The sequence below is a fragment of the Pseudonaja textilis genome, chromosome 3 (genome assembly GCF_049901715.1).
Source record: "Pseudonaja textilis isolate UNSWEBS1 chromosome 3, rPseTex1.2, whole genome shotgun sequence".
Classification (NCBI taxonomy): Eukaryota; Metazoa; Chordata; class Lepidosauria; order Squamata; family Elapidae; genus Pseudonaja; species Pseudonaja textilis.
In genome coordinates this window covers 137,845,873-137,860,792 of record NC_141992.1, presented here as the reverse complement: position 1 = coordinate 137,860,792, position 14,920 = coordinate 137,845,873, and the positions used below count along the sequence as shown (strand labels likewise).

The window sequence follows — 14,920 nt, the reverse complement described above, 5'->3', positions numbered from 1 at the left end:
TTGAATGGGAGTGGTGGCACTACAGCTGAAGTCAAGACCCAGGCCTTAACTTCAGGCCCAGCTTCTGTGCTGCTGCTCAGTGCCGTTGTTCAGGGTGGCCTAAATGGTGCATGAGGAGAGAGAATTGTTGCTCCTTTTTGTGGGACGGGTGACATGTCAACAGACTCAAATTAGACATTTTTCAAATTTTTGACATGCCGTGGTTAAAAAGTTCGTCATCACTGGTCTGGTTCATTATGCTACCCATATTAAATGGCTAGTACTCTGAAATATAGTTCCTTTCATTGATTTTTGTTGAGCATTGTAAGATATATTGCCTGCCTAACGATAAGATATAAGGATTATTATTATGCTTTATTACTACATTTACATTTCTATCCTGACAGTTAAAATGATCCTAATTAATATATTGTGTCCTGTATTTGGGAGAGAATAGAGATTGTTTGAAGTTTTTATTATTTCTGTTTTAAAGATAAACTGTTGGTCCTTAAAATGTTTTTGTTAACTGATTTAACTTTTTGGTGCAAATAATATGCATATTTTTGCTGTGATACGTAATATAATTATTACAATTAATAATAATAAAAATGAAAATAATACTGTAATTATTTACGATAAATGATATATATTCCAAAACATAGCTTACAATTTCCGTATTGAATCATTCTGGTAAACCCTTCATGCCTTTGAAATTCCTATCTTGTTTTTTTAAAAAAAAAATAGATGAAGAGACTCACGGGAAAAAGAGGTGACCCTTTTTATGAAGCCCAAGAAAATCACAATTTAATTGGAGTAGCAAATGTCTTTTTGGAGTGCCTTTTCTGTGATGTTAAGCTTCAGTATGCAGTACCAATAATTAGCCAACAAGGAGAGGTAAGGCTTAATCCATAATAAATATTGCACTTTTTTTGTGAAAGGAGTATCTTTGTTATACATGTACATTCCTGCCCTTTCAGCTTTCTTTTTTGAAGACTTGGCTCTTCCCCCAAATATTGAGCAAGGATGGGGTTTTTGCTGGGAGGTTTGTTTGGTCTGGTGTCTAGGGAAAAGGGTACTTCTGGTTTGTGTCTTTGTTTTACTGATTGTTGTAAGCCACTCAGAATCATTATATGAGATAGGCGGCCATATACATCCTGTGAATAACTGCCTTGACTGAATGAATGAATTGCAAATAATGGCTCATATTATGTATAGCACAGTTGGAATTGCCATCTGCTGTGTTCGTGTTTTTCTCTTTGTTTATTTGTTGGTGATGCTGTTTGCAGTCTCTATTAGCAAAGCGTTGGAAAAGGCAAAGGATGTGGCTTAAAGGAAAAAATGCCAGACATACTACATTGTTGATCTGTGGAGTGAAAGCCTGAGGAAAAGAAAAATCATCAGTTGATGTCCACAAATAAACAGGACATCTGTGGGACATATGGAAATCAACTAAATTTCGTATACTGACAAATAGTTTTTCCACACAGAGTTCTAGTGTGTTTAATTTAAAGGTCATATCAATGAAAGAATGGTATACCAAAGGATTTTCAAAATTATTATTTCTTTTAGAATATGTAAATTAATAATAGGTTTAAGTACGCTAAAATTAGATGTACAGTTACATACTGTGAAGATCCCAGGATCATTCCCATACATATAAATCTTTGTAGTATTTTTTATTATCAATGTTGTTTAAGAAAACTAGTATGTCAAACTTGAAAATATTATATATGTATTTTTTCTTTATTTAGCTGTTGAAGATACAGTTGTATGAAATATAAATTATAGATATAAAATATATATGTATCTCATTTGCACTATTGATATTAGATGTTTTTAACATGTTTTTGTAATACAGGTGGTAGGCCGTCTGCATGTTGAAGTGATGCGTGTCACTGGTGCTGTACCAGAACGTGTTATGGAAGGAGACGATTCTTCTGAAAACTCCAGTGAAAGTGGAAGCTTAGAAATCATGGATAATAATGGAGAAATTATTCACAGACCAAAAAAATTCACATGCAGAGTAAGGGCTGCGTCATCTATGTTCAGATGTTTTTTAGGGGTAGATATTTTTTTAAAAAAATACACTTTGGTAATGACACAGCTTAGAATACTGCAATAGGAAATTGTTTCTGTTGTCAATATTTAGAGCTTCACTTGACTGATAATATTAAAAAATCTGTGATACATGAAGCCACTAGGAAAGGTTGTCAGGCAGTTCAGAGCTGTGTATCATTTATATGCTGATGTTACCAGATACGTACCACCTAGGCTTAGCAGCTGATAGTGTCAAAAGTCTTGAGGTAGTAGCTAGGATTTGCGTGTGACTGGGTAGGAAGAAACAAATGGCGGTTTAATTCCAGCAAGATCAAGTGGCTATTAATCCTGGTCTGATTCCAGGATAGGCCAATCTTGAAGGAGCAACTTCAATTTAAAATTTTCATGATTACTTATAATGTACAGCAACACAGAAAGGACACAGAAAGGATTCCAACCTTACAGGAAATAGGTGGAGCGGAACCTTGGAAACAAGCTTTATGTGTGCTTTCCTTTCTCTTGGAATGCTTGCTTCCCAAAGACAGGGTGTATCCTTCCGTATTTATGCTCTAGAAAGTACTGGTCTTCCACAGTTACATTTTCTAGGGTTAAATCTATGTTCTAGCTATGTTCAGTTAACTGTCAGTTGTATGAAAATAAAGAGGCCTTCAGATTGTATTCTGTACTGATTGGTTGTATTCTGTGCTGAAGACCAGAGACAAAATGAAGCTTTGAGTGGAAGAGAGATTCATGTCCAAGATGCATCATTCCTTAGGCCCTGCCCCTGACCATAGCACTGAAATAAAGGCAAAGCTCAATCTTCTTTGGGTGTGATGGGGACAAAATTATTTTTTCTCTGCCACTATTTAGAAAGGGTTAAAAAATAAGTCAGTTTCTTTGGCCCTGAACTGAAAAAGGAAATCCATCTCAGAACTGAGCAGGGGAAAATTTCCCTCAGCTGCTTTGTCTGAGCGAATAGAGAAAGTAGGGCTGGAAAGATGTGTTTGTGAGTGAACATGCATGTGTTAATAGGGAGAATATTCATGGCTGCCTTACCTTCTGCTGGTATGCAGCCTCTAGGGTGAACTCAAGTTCAGCTCCTTGATTGGAAATAATTCCTAATCCTGTTCTTACAAGAATTTTGATTTCTTTTTCTTGGAGATGTATTCATATTTCAGCCAACACTTTCATGGTCAGTTTTAGAAAGAGCTGCTGTTCTGTGAGTAAAAAACAACAACCCCAAACTCCAATTTGATAGATGTAAGGAGTTTATTTGCTTTAGGGGTCATTTTTTAATTGATATGTAGCCAGTTGACCCTTTCACACACCGTATGTCCCTTGCCATCTCTGTTTTTCTCTCTCTCAGATTCATGCAACAATTTGGATTCAGTTTCCAAAAGTGTTTTGGAGCACAAAACATAGCAATTTTCTGCAGCTCCTTCAAAGCAGCTTCAGGTGGCAGCATGGGAGGGCAGCTGCATGGTTTCAGGAAAATAAATAAGTGTTTTAATAATTTTCAGAGAAGGGCCATGTCTGAATCCTGATATGCTGTAAGTGACCTTTGGAGGTACCAGAAGAACCTTTGGAATCTAAACTGTAGCACTATGCTAATTAAGAGATACAATTTTTCCCATAGGAGACACATTTTTGTAACTAAATATTTGTTTAGAAACATAAATATTTTAGTTTATTGATTTTTTGTTTCATAATTGTCCAGGTAAAAATCAAAGAAGCAACAGGACTACCACTGAATCTTTCAAACTTTGTCTTTTGTCAATATACCTTCTGGGATCAGTGTGAACCAACCGTTGCAGCACCAGTTGTAGATCCAGATGTGCCTTCACCTCTGGGCAAAGATGTCCAATTTACAGTGACTTTCTCTCATTGTAGGGTAATTATTTGTTTCTCCTGAGATCATCATGGTCATGTTTTTGACTTGTGTATTGATATACACTGTAGGGTAAAGATTTGAGTTAGTTCATTTTTGTAAATGCAAAAACCTCGATATGTATTCATACAAAAAACATGAAGAATGCAAATTATTTCGTATCTATTTGCAAGCCCAGTTTATTTAATTATCTACATCAAACTAAGAGTAGTTTTTCAAAAACAAGTACACACAATGAGGACTGCTTTACAACATATGTACTTGTTTTTAAGATGGAGGGTGCTCTTCGCTACTTTTAAGAGAAGTCTATGCAAAAAGAAATTATATCGGAGAATAGCTCATTTTTCTACCTGTTTGAAGTTAGTAATACACTTTTGGGGCTGTCTGTATTAGGCAGGCATTTAGAAATTTAATCAATTGTTGATTTTATTAAACTACTATAAACTATAAGCTACTGTATTACATATATTAAAGATAGATATTGTGTATCCTGTTTCTGGTAGGAATTCCTACAGATAGTTCTTGACTTACAACAGCGTTTTGGACTAGAATTTCCATTATTAAGCAATAAGGTTAGGTAAAGCATGCCTATGTTGCTTAGCAACAGCAATCCTGGTTGCCATCATTAACTGAATTCCATGGTTGTTAGGTGAGGCAAGGGAGGCGCAGGTCAGGGAGGGTGCGCAGGGATGAATGAGTGCAGCACAAGCACAGATAGGTGAGGGAGGATGTATAGGTGGGGAAGACTTACCCAGAGATTTCTGACCTTCCCTGATGGCTTTCCAATTGACTTTCTGGGGAACCAGCAGGGACTATTGCAAGTGATGATTGTGGGGCATTGTGACTGGTTGTCATGGAAACAGGTTGCCAAGCATCCGTATCGCAATCTCATGACCACAAGGTACTGGAACAGCTGTAACTCTGAGTGCCATTATAATTTCGAATGGTTGCTGAATGGTCATAGGTTGAGGACTAACTGTAAGATCATTTAAACTTCAGAGAAAACCAGTGGAAAAAGGAAGTTTTAAGAGAAATAAGAAGTTTTTTTTTTTTTTGAACAGTTGGTATCAGAGGATAAACATGAATCCAATTTATAGATTGGATTTACATCTACTGTTCAAAAAAGCTTTTCTCAATTTGCAGTTAGTTTTAAATGTGTGCAATTCATATAAAATAATTAGTGAAGGGAGCTAATTTGGTATAGAGGTTAAAGGCAGCCTGCTATAAAACAAGAGGACATTCCCTTCCTGCCTCAGTATGAAACCAACTGAGACCGCACACTCCTTCTCAATCCTAGGAAGAAGGCAGTGGCAAACCACTTCCAAATTGTTTGACAAGATAAATGCAGGGATTAATTAGCACTGCCTGGCCAGATTCAACACTGAGTCAAACACATGCACAAACACTTCTAGCTAAAGCCAACAGAACCAATGAAAAACATATAAGCAGAAAGAAATTACACATTATTATGTAATAATATATAATTCTAATAATATATTATTATAATAATATAATAATATATCTTATAATAATATAATTTAAAAGATAGTATAAGTAATTTTGTAATTTGTAAATTGTAATGTTTATGGGGGAGGGGTGATAGAGAGCAGTCATTTCAAGTTCAACGTTGTCATTCTGAGGTACAGGTTTGAATACAAAATGCTGTATATTGTATCCACCACTATAAAAACTGGTTTTTGATTATTTGTGAAAACATTCTATTGTTATAAAATAGAAATCTGTTAACTATTTCCTGGATTCTGCATGGTACAGCCTGTTGGTGCAGATGAATTGATTCATGGAATTATCCATACAGCTTTAGCTGTATTTTTCTCTACAATTGCAATCTAGTTTGAGTGGGAATTTGATTTATTTCTTCTTTACCATACAAGAACATACATTATGTTTTCTGTGGTCAATGTTCCTATTTTTTTAGGATTATGTGGTGAATGTAACAGAGGAATTTCTGGAGTTCATTGCAGATGGAGCCCTTGCGGTTGAGGTCTGGGGTCACAGATGTGCTGGAAATGGGACCTCCATATGGGAGGTCGATTCTCTTCGTGCAAAATCTAGGACATTGAGAGACAGGTATTAGATTATCCTTGAATCTTCATCAGGAATTAGTTATTTTGAGGCTCCTGAAAAGTATATTTATTGATTTCCTTTACATGTTTTTAGGTGGAATGAAGTAACACGTCGAATAGAAATGTGGGTTTCAATTCAAGAACTAAATGAAATTGGTGATTATGCAGCTGTGGAGCTTCACCAGGCAAAAGATGTAAACACAGGAGGAATTTTCCAACTTAGACAGGTAGAGTGGATGGGATTTTCTCCTCTAAAAATAATGCTAGCATATTTGTATATTTTTTATATTACTTCCCCCTCTCCCTTTCTTTAATTGTGCAGGGTCATTCTCGTAGAGTTCAGGTGGTAGTTACACCAGTGCAACACTCAGGAACATTGCCACTTATGGTTGAAGCTATTCTGTCCATTTCCATTGGCTGTGTGACTGCCAGATCAACCAAATTGCAACGGGGCTTAGACAGTTACCAGGTAGGCCTTTTAAATATTGAAATATTAAAGCATGGTGCAAATTTAGTCTTTCAGTGGTGGCATATAATATAGCTGTCAACCTGTGCATTTGACATGCTTTCTCAAAGTTTATGCATTGTAACCCACAAACGAAACATTGCACCAATATTAGAATGATTACTATGTACACAACTTCCTTCTGACTCATTTGTTGACCTTCAGATCATTATAAGATCAGCAGTTCTTTATTGGGAGATATGGAATGAAAAATAAACAACCCTGGGCAGTATGGAAGAAATATATCTGCCTGCCAAGCTAAAGTCATGGGATCTTAATATTCTTATTATCTCTCTCCCTCCCACCCTTTCTCTCTTTCACATATCTCAAAACGCAGTGGTGATGTTTGTGTGATTCCTGTCCCCCATTTAAATAACTTGGTGACTTGTAGCTATTTTGAACTAAAACTCTCAGAATTTCTGACTATGGGACAGACCGGCTGGGGCTTTTGAAAGTTTACTTCCAAACACTTGGAAAAGAACCAGATTATCCTGATGCAAACTATGACTTAGAAGTTCTTAAACAAATTCCGTTAACACTATAAGTACATGTATTTCTACCATAGACACATGTGTGTGCTTCTTTTTCAGATGCAGATGGGAAAAAGTTAAAACATTTTCATTTTTTACTTTAGAACAGGGGTGTCAAACTCAATTTCATTAAGGGCCACATTGGGGTTGTGTTTAATCTTGGGGTCAGGGGCGGCATGGCCAGTTTGAAGTCACTCGTATCAGGGGTGCCTGTGGTGGCCAGAGCATCCTGGCTAGTTTATGTCTGATTGTAAGAAACTCTCCTTTATAGAGTTTATTTTCCTTGAGAAAGTGTAACTGACAGATCACATCAGCAGCATAGGACAGAATTTCCCAGTCTTTGGGGAACACCTGACTCTCTTACACACACAATAAAGTTAGGGGAAACTCAGGCTTCTATGCTGGTGCTTCCCAATCTTGGTAACTTTAAGATGTGTGGACTTCAACTCCCAGAATAACCCAGCCAGCATAGCTAGAAGCCTGAGCTCCCATAACCTTACTGCATATGTAAGAGAGGAGAAACACTTGATTGCTTCCTTGAGCAATGTCAGTCAACTACTGAGGCTAATATGGGGGAGAGGGGTATTTCAAAATCTGTGTTGCATGTATCTTGCATTTGTTGAGGTGTGTTACCAATAATGCATGTTCTATGTGTTTATAAAGCTTATTTTTTTCCATCAGAAAGGAGATGATGATGATGGTGATATGGATAGTTATCAGGTATTGCTGCTGTTGCTATTAAATCACACGGCATGGGGCACAGCTAATGCTAATTGTCATGAAAGCATTTTTAGAATATTAGCACAAACAGTACTAGCTTTTGAAGTACTCTCTGGTTTTAAAGACCTTTTCAATTATTTAGATTAAATTTGGACCATAAACTATATTGTTGCACTTGACATCTATAACTATCAATATACCATGCACTGTATTTGAAAATGCATTTAACTAAACTTTGCGTTAAAAATTCTCTTTATGACTTGCAAAATATTTAGAACAACAATAAAACAGCATAGAAAATAAGTGAATAGTTTGAAAGATAATAGGTGCTTCTTTTAATAGATAAAAATAATGAATTATTATAGTAAAATGCTTGCCTGAGAAATTTTTGTACTTTGATGGAGTTCAGGCAAGTAGCACTGGCTTCCTTAAGAGGGCTGCCTATAAAACCTAACCACAACTCAACAATATTCTCAACAATCTCCAAAACAAATCAGATTTAGTGAATTATTTAATAGAATAATTCTAGCACAAAGTTGAAAGTTTTTTTAATTTATGAATATCTACATTTTTAATTTCATACAAAATCCTATTAGATTTTCAAATATAGTAATCATCCAGAATTTATTTTAAGTTTTATTCTGATTTAGTATTGTGCCAATTCAATTTTTAATCATATATTAACTTTTTAAAATATCTATGAATGCTTTTTTCTAATAATAGCATATAAGAGATTTCAGAATTAAATAATACATTTGAACACAAAACCAATAGAGGTTTTTAACTTTTAAGAAGCAGCAGAATTAGCCCAGGTATTAGTTTCAACATATCCTAAAATAGTTTAATACATTGTACAGTGACTTATTATGGAAACTTAACTGGAACTACTTGTAAATCTTTATGCTGAGACTCAATTTAACTCCTATCATGTACAAAGAGGACCACCTGGATCCAATTTAAGGAGTTTATAGGTAATGAGAACAGAATCCCATTCCCTTTCTCCAGTACAAATATTGATAATTTTCTGCAGACCTTTCCCTAGTCCATCCTCTGTGATTAGATGCATTCCTGATTCTAAGCTGGGTTGAAGGGAAGGTGGCTTCAGGGTCAGACTATGGGAAGGTAAATTAAATCAGGCAAAAGTTACATACTCCCCTTACTCCTGTTTGATTTGCATAGATCCAAGTTTAAATACACAACCAAACTACTCTCACAAGTAGTTTGAGCCCAAATTAGCTACTAATGTGCTTCAAGCTGCTTATGGTGCTTCTTGATAATGTATGCTAAGGACCAGATGAAACATTCCAGTAATGTCAAAAAGCATGACTGCATGGTTTTTGGTTTTGCATGGGGATGGTTTAGTTGCATCGGTAAGAACAAAATATGAAAGAATTGATGCAGTTTTAAGGATTGTTATATTGATTTAATCAACACTTCCTTATGCTATTAAATAATTTGTTGACTGCTGCATTACTTTCCTGCTTAGGTTGAAGTCACAGATTTACAAAAATAAATTTGAAAGAGAAATATTTCTATGAAAATTCTGGTGCATTTTCCAGCTTTTCTTTCTCTTTGCTATTTGCCATTTGGGTGAGCTTGCCTTTGGGGGCAATTTATTGTGACTGTGGTAACGGAAGTATTTATTCTTCCCTGTATCAATAAGAAAAATGATTAAGTAATCTTCTCCAATCAAACCTGAAACTGCAGAAAATTAAATCTGTATATTACCATTTCAAATATTTGCTTTTTTCCACTAGGAAGAAGATTTGAATTGCGTGAGGGAGAAGTGGTCAGAAGCGCTAATAAAACGCAAAGAGTACTTAGATGAGCAAATTAAAAAAATCAACAACAAGCAAGGTTTGTGAGCCTTGCTTCCTTTATAATTGTTTGTTCTGTAGATAGGGCATAGTGCTGTCATGGCCTCCTATGCATATTTATTTTAGTATTTGAAAATGATATAGTTCAAAAAGAACTTTTAATATGGCAACCCTGATGCTGTTTAGTTCATTAGAAATGAAACAGGATAGCTAATTCAGTGACAGTTATTATCATCATCTTCATCAAAGTTGGAAGGGTCCTTGGTGATCTACTAGTCTAACCTCCTGCTCAAGCAGGAAGTCCTATACCACTTCAGACAAATGGAGGCCCAGTCTCTTCTTAAAAGCCTTCAGTGATGGAGCGCCCACAATCCCTGAAGGCAAGCCATTCCACTGGTGGATTGTTCTCACTATTAGGAAATGTCTCCTTAGGTCTAGGTTGCTTCTCTCCTTGGTTAATTTCCATCCATTGTTCCTTATTTTGCATTCTAGTGCTTTGGAGTATAGCCTGACCCCCTCAAATATTGGAACACCCCAGTCCTTTTTTTCACTATATTATTCTAGGGCAACCAACAATTCCTGCAACTGTTCTTCATGTTTTAGCCTCTAGCCCCCTAATAATCTTTTCTGCTATTCTCTGCACCTTTTCATGAGTTCTGTTACAGCTGAGTTTTGTCCATGGTTAATTTAAAAATAATCTGCCATGTCTTCCTCCACAATATTGAACATATTGTACCTTAAAAATTGTTGCCTCCAATATGTTGTCTCTTGCCTCCTCTAATGGGTTACTTTGCGTTATAGAGAAAACAGACGATGACATAGAAAGAGAAGCCAAGCTTGTAGAACAATGGGTGGGACTTACAGAGGAGAGAAATGCTGTGCTGGTCCCAGCACCAAACAGTGGTATTCCAGGTGCTCCTGCAAACTGGTAGGTGGAGAGAGTCACTGTATCACATTATGCATTCAGTGTAAAATAAGGTCACATGAGTATCAAAATGCAGAGATAGGAGGTTGCTGGGTTACAATGCACGTGGGACTTTTTTTTAATATTAAATTTTATCGCATCAAGCCGATTCTCTGAGAAAAGTTAGCAACATAAAGTAATACAAACACAAACAGAAGCAACCCAATTACAATAGGGTAATATAACATCATATAATAACGAATAATTCATTTGATCTCTTTCCCCTGCCCCTCTGTTTTCTATTAGTGCATTTAGGCGTGGTGAAGTTTTTTGGTGCTTATCTTTGCTTTTCCAAGTTTGATTGCAACAGAAATTTGGGGGAAATAAAAATTTATATTTAATTAATTAATGAAATGTATTTAATTAATTCCTGCTTCACCAGTAGTACAGTAGTTATGAATTTAGATTTATTATACTCTGTCATTCAGGCCAGTGTGGTGTAAGATGTTGGACTAGGAGTTGCCAATCTCAGTCCTGAATGGCTTTGGCTAATCACACACCAACCTACTTTACAGACTTGTTATGTGATAAAATAGAAGGAGCCAGCATCTTTTGGGTGAGACCTTAATTTTATTTCCAGACAAACAGTAATAGGCTCATCCAGATGATTTGATTTCTGCCCTGTCTTTCATCAAGTACCGTAATTCAAGATGACAGCTGTTTCTGCATATAGTGTTGATGAATGCAGAAATGAGCGTTTTGTTAATTGTTAAAGAAATTGTAACTGCATTTTCTCAATAGTCCTATAAAGATCTAAGGATCACAATTTTCAAAATGATTAGAATTTAAGGCTGTTGCAATGAATTTAGAGGAAGAAGTGGGGAAAAATTTAAATGGAGTGGTCAGGTTTGAGTCATTAATGGCTTATTATCGAAGTCAGTGGTTCCCAAAGTGGGCGATACCACCCCTGGGGGCAGTGGGATGCCTTAGGGGGGGCGCTGAGAGGCAAGGGGTCCGGCGGGGAGCACTAAGAGGCAGCAGGGGGGCGCTGGAGGTGAGCAGCAGGGCATAATTCAGGGGTGAGAAAAAATGCTGCCACTGCCGTGTTCGAGTCAAGGCCCCGCAGGATCATCCCATTGGCTTGCACGCTCTGGTGCAAGGAGCTCTGCCCACGAACGCAGCGTTGGGAAAGGAGAGCAAAGCCAGAGTGGCTTTGCTCTCCTTTTCAAATATCCTGCCACCGTGTTTGGGGCGGTGGGGTAGCGCCCGGAATGCAGCGTTGGGAATAGGAAAGCAAAGCCTTTTCAAACATCCCACCGCCGTGTTCAGGGTGGCGGGGCGGCGCCCCAAACGCAGTGTTGGAAATAGGAGAGCAAAGCCAAAGTGGCTTTGCTTTCCTTTTTCAAACATCCTCCTGCTGCTGTGTTCCACCCCATTGAGCCCCTTGCTCAAGGCACTTGCTCAAGCAAGTCCGAATGGAGCGGTGCATGAAGTCAATGGGGTGAGCCTGAGAGAGAGAGAGAGAGAGAGAGAGAGAGAGAGAAAGAGAAGGAAGAAGAGAAAGAGAAAAGGGAAAGAAAGAAAAAGGGACAAAGAAAGGGGGGATGGAAGGAAGGGACAGAAAGAAAAAGAAATAAAGAAGGAAGGAGAGAGAGAGGGAGGAGAAAGATAATGAGATATCTATTCTAGTCCAATCACCTGCTCCAGCAGGGTTAGAAAGGTGTGTGTGTGTGTGTGTGTGTGTGTGTGTGTGTGTGTTGTAATTTACCAATGCATTTTGGTATTGCCTTCTTCAGAATTGGCACTGTAATACATTGGGGAAAAGTAATTTTTTAGGGTGGAGATCTGGTCTAATGGATCCTGTTTAAAGCCTCAACAAAATGTGAGAGCTTCCTGATAGTCTTGGCCATGTTTCGTCCACAAAACCTTTAATTAATAGAAGCCAAAGATTTTTCAGTGTGCTGGCAAAGATGCTGGCAAAGATGTTTCAATGTGGAAAAGGTTCTCTAAACTAGGCCTCATTTCAATCTGATGCATCAGGTCTCTCTCCCTCCCTCTCCCTCTCTCCCCATCCCCTCTCCATCCCTCCTTGCCCCCTTTCTTTGTCCCTTTTTCTTTCTTTCCCTTTTTTCTTTTCTTCCTTCTCTCTTTTCTCTCTCTCTCTTTCCCTCTCCCAGGCTCACCCCATTGATTTGGTGCACCGCTCCTCTCAGACTTGCTTGGGCAGGTCCCTCCAGTGCAGCGGGCTCAATGGGGTGAACCTGCGGAGCCGGCACCTAGAACGCAGCAGTGCCGGCACGTTTGAAAAGTAGAGCAAAGCCAGAGGTCGGTAATTTTTGCTGCAAAGAATCACAAAAGCTTCTGGGTTGTGCACAAGAAGGGACACACATGTCAATGCAATTCAGCAACATAAAATAATGAAATACAAATAAAACAAATCAACAAGAATCAGCAAAGCATCTCTGATTAGATTTTATTCACTACTAGAATCTAATCAGAGATGCTTTGCTGATTCTAGTCCAATGACCAACTCCAGCAGGGTTGGAAGGGAGTATGTGTATATGTGTGTGCATGGCTGTCAAAACTCCAAAAACAGGTCAAGTAGTTCTGGGGAGGCCAGTCATGAATTAGAACACTTGCTAAGCAACTGGCCATTAAGTGAGGACCACTTGTATTTGGTTTGCCAGTCACCAAACCACACTCACCCAGTCACGTGACCAGCAAGCCACACCACCAGTCATGTGACCAGCAAATCTTGCCCACCCAGTCATGTGACCAGCAAGCCACACCCACCCAATCATATGACCAGCAAACCACACCCTCAAATTCGGCCATGCCCACAGAAATTTGAATCCCACCCCTGGTTTGTGGGCATTGAGAATGAATTTGTAGCTGCCATATACTATTACATCTGCACTGCAGACTGACAACCTTCTCCAAGTAGGGACAAATTGGAGATTGGAAAACATTGGGTCCAAGATCGCCCCCTTGAGGAGGGTGTGAACCATTGCTACTTCCACAACCCAGGAGATATTTAATTTACCATTAAAATATCAATGCAAATTATGATTCAATCTATGGATTGATATATTTCTTTGTTATTAGGGTCCCACCTCCTGGAATGGAAACACATGTCCCTGTACTTTTCCTTGATTTAAATGGTAAGTTCCATCTTGGTATTCATGATACCAAGCTGAATTCATGATATAGTTTAGGGCTGCATAGAAAATAGTAAATTTTCAACTGGACCTTGGACCTGAAGTGACTTTCGGCAAGTGCACCATTTGTTGAATGTATTGAGAATAGTCCAGTCTTGGACAATGAAATCCTTTAAAATATGGGAAGATATACTTAAAAGATCTTAATAAAAATATATGTCATCTAGTCATCTAGATATCTTTGTGTTGAGGCAGTTCTGTGAAATAAACTATGGTAAATCTCCATGAGTAAAAAAGTAGCTCATGGAACATAATTTTAAAAATCCAAAATCTTTTCAAAAATTGCATGTAGGTTTTCAGTTTCTTCATAGTGGTGGGTGATAAATTAATCAAAAAGCTGGTTATTGTTGGAAACATACATTCTGCTATATTTAGTTGGAACTCGGAGATGAAACATAGAAGGATATTGTAGACATTTGAATAAAAGATTTATCAGGTATTGTGATAAATTTAGATTGCACTTAAAATAACTTGAACACCTCCATCAGTAATTGTCCCCAATTAAGAATCCAGCTGTTGACATTGATTGCCAATCAAACAGAAATCCATTTATCAGCCGTGTAATTTGTATTTAGGATTTATTTTATGTTTTTTGTTTGTTGTTATAATTCCACCCACATGGTCTTGGGTAGAATTTAAAATTAGTCCTGTCTTAATTGTAGCTTCGTTTTCTTTATTGGTAGCTGATGATCTTAGTGCCAATGAACAGCTAATAGGTCCACATGCATCAGGAGTAAATTCAATACTACCAAAGGAGCATGGAAGTCAGTTTTTTTATTTGCCGATAATAAAGCACAGTAAGGATGAGGTAAATAGATTTATAGTTATTCTACTTCTATTACTAGTAGTCTATTATACGAATAATATTATTTCACTCAAATCTCTTGATACTCATTATTGCATTCTATTTGTTGAACGACTATTCCTTAAGAATAAAATTTAACATACAGATGTTTAAAGAGTATCCTAAAAAAAAACTCTCTCTAGTTTTTTAACTCTTTATTATTGTAGCCCTTTTGTTGAAGAAAGGAATGAATGAATATTAAATTATTAGTTATAATGACTTCACTTTCAGTTCTCTCAACATCTGATTGAGAACTATAGAAAATAAGATGTCTTCTGTTAGTTGTCTCAATGTACGCTTTATTACCTAGGATAAATAATTTTCTTCAAGAAAAGGTATCTTTACACTTCAGAACCACATAGAGGTGAGGTGAGTTTTCTATTTCACCTTCAAC

General features: G+C 37.3%; 1 protein-coding gene across 16 annotated transcripts in view; it reads left to right on the top strand.

Annotated features, from left to right (window-relative positions):
- KIF13A (kinesin family member 13A) overlaps window positions 1–14,920 on the top strand; it is a 73,529-nt gene that overhangs the window by 36,722 nt on the left and 21,887 nt on the right. For 4 of the 16 annotated variants that reach the window (XM_026699541.2, XM_026699540.2, XM_087930931.1 and 1 more), the window contains 11 exons: window positions 724–873; window positions 1,838–2,002; window positions 3,734–3,907; window positions 5,841–5,992; window positions 6,083–6,215; window positions 6,311–6,457; window positions 7,705–7,743; window positions 9,501–9,600; window positions 10,362–10,488; window positions 13,570–13,625; window positions 14,366–14,490. In XM_026699541.2, coding sequence (XP_026555326.2) covers window positions 724–873; window positions 1,838–2,002; window positions 3,734–3,907; window positions 5,841–5,992; window positions 6,083–6,215; window positions 6,311–6,457; window positions 7,705–7,743; window positions 9,501–9,600; window positions 10,362–10,488; window positions 13,570–13,625; window positions 14,366–14,490 — 1,368 coding nt within the window. Of the gene's footprint in view, window positions 1–723; window positions 874–1,837; window positions 2,042–3,733; window positions 3,908–5,840; window positions 5,993–6,082; window positions 6,216–6,310; window positions 6,458–7,704; window positions 7,744–9,500; window positions 9,601–10,361; window positions 10,489–13,569; window positions 13,626–14,344; window positions 14,491–14,920 lie in introns of all 16 variants that reach the window. The other 12 variants (XM_087930928.1, XM_087930927.1, XM_087930920.1 and 9 more) reach the window with 6 other exon arrangements.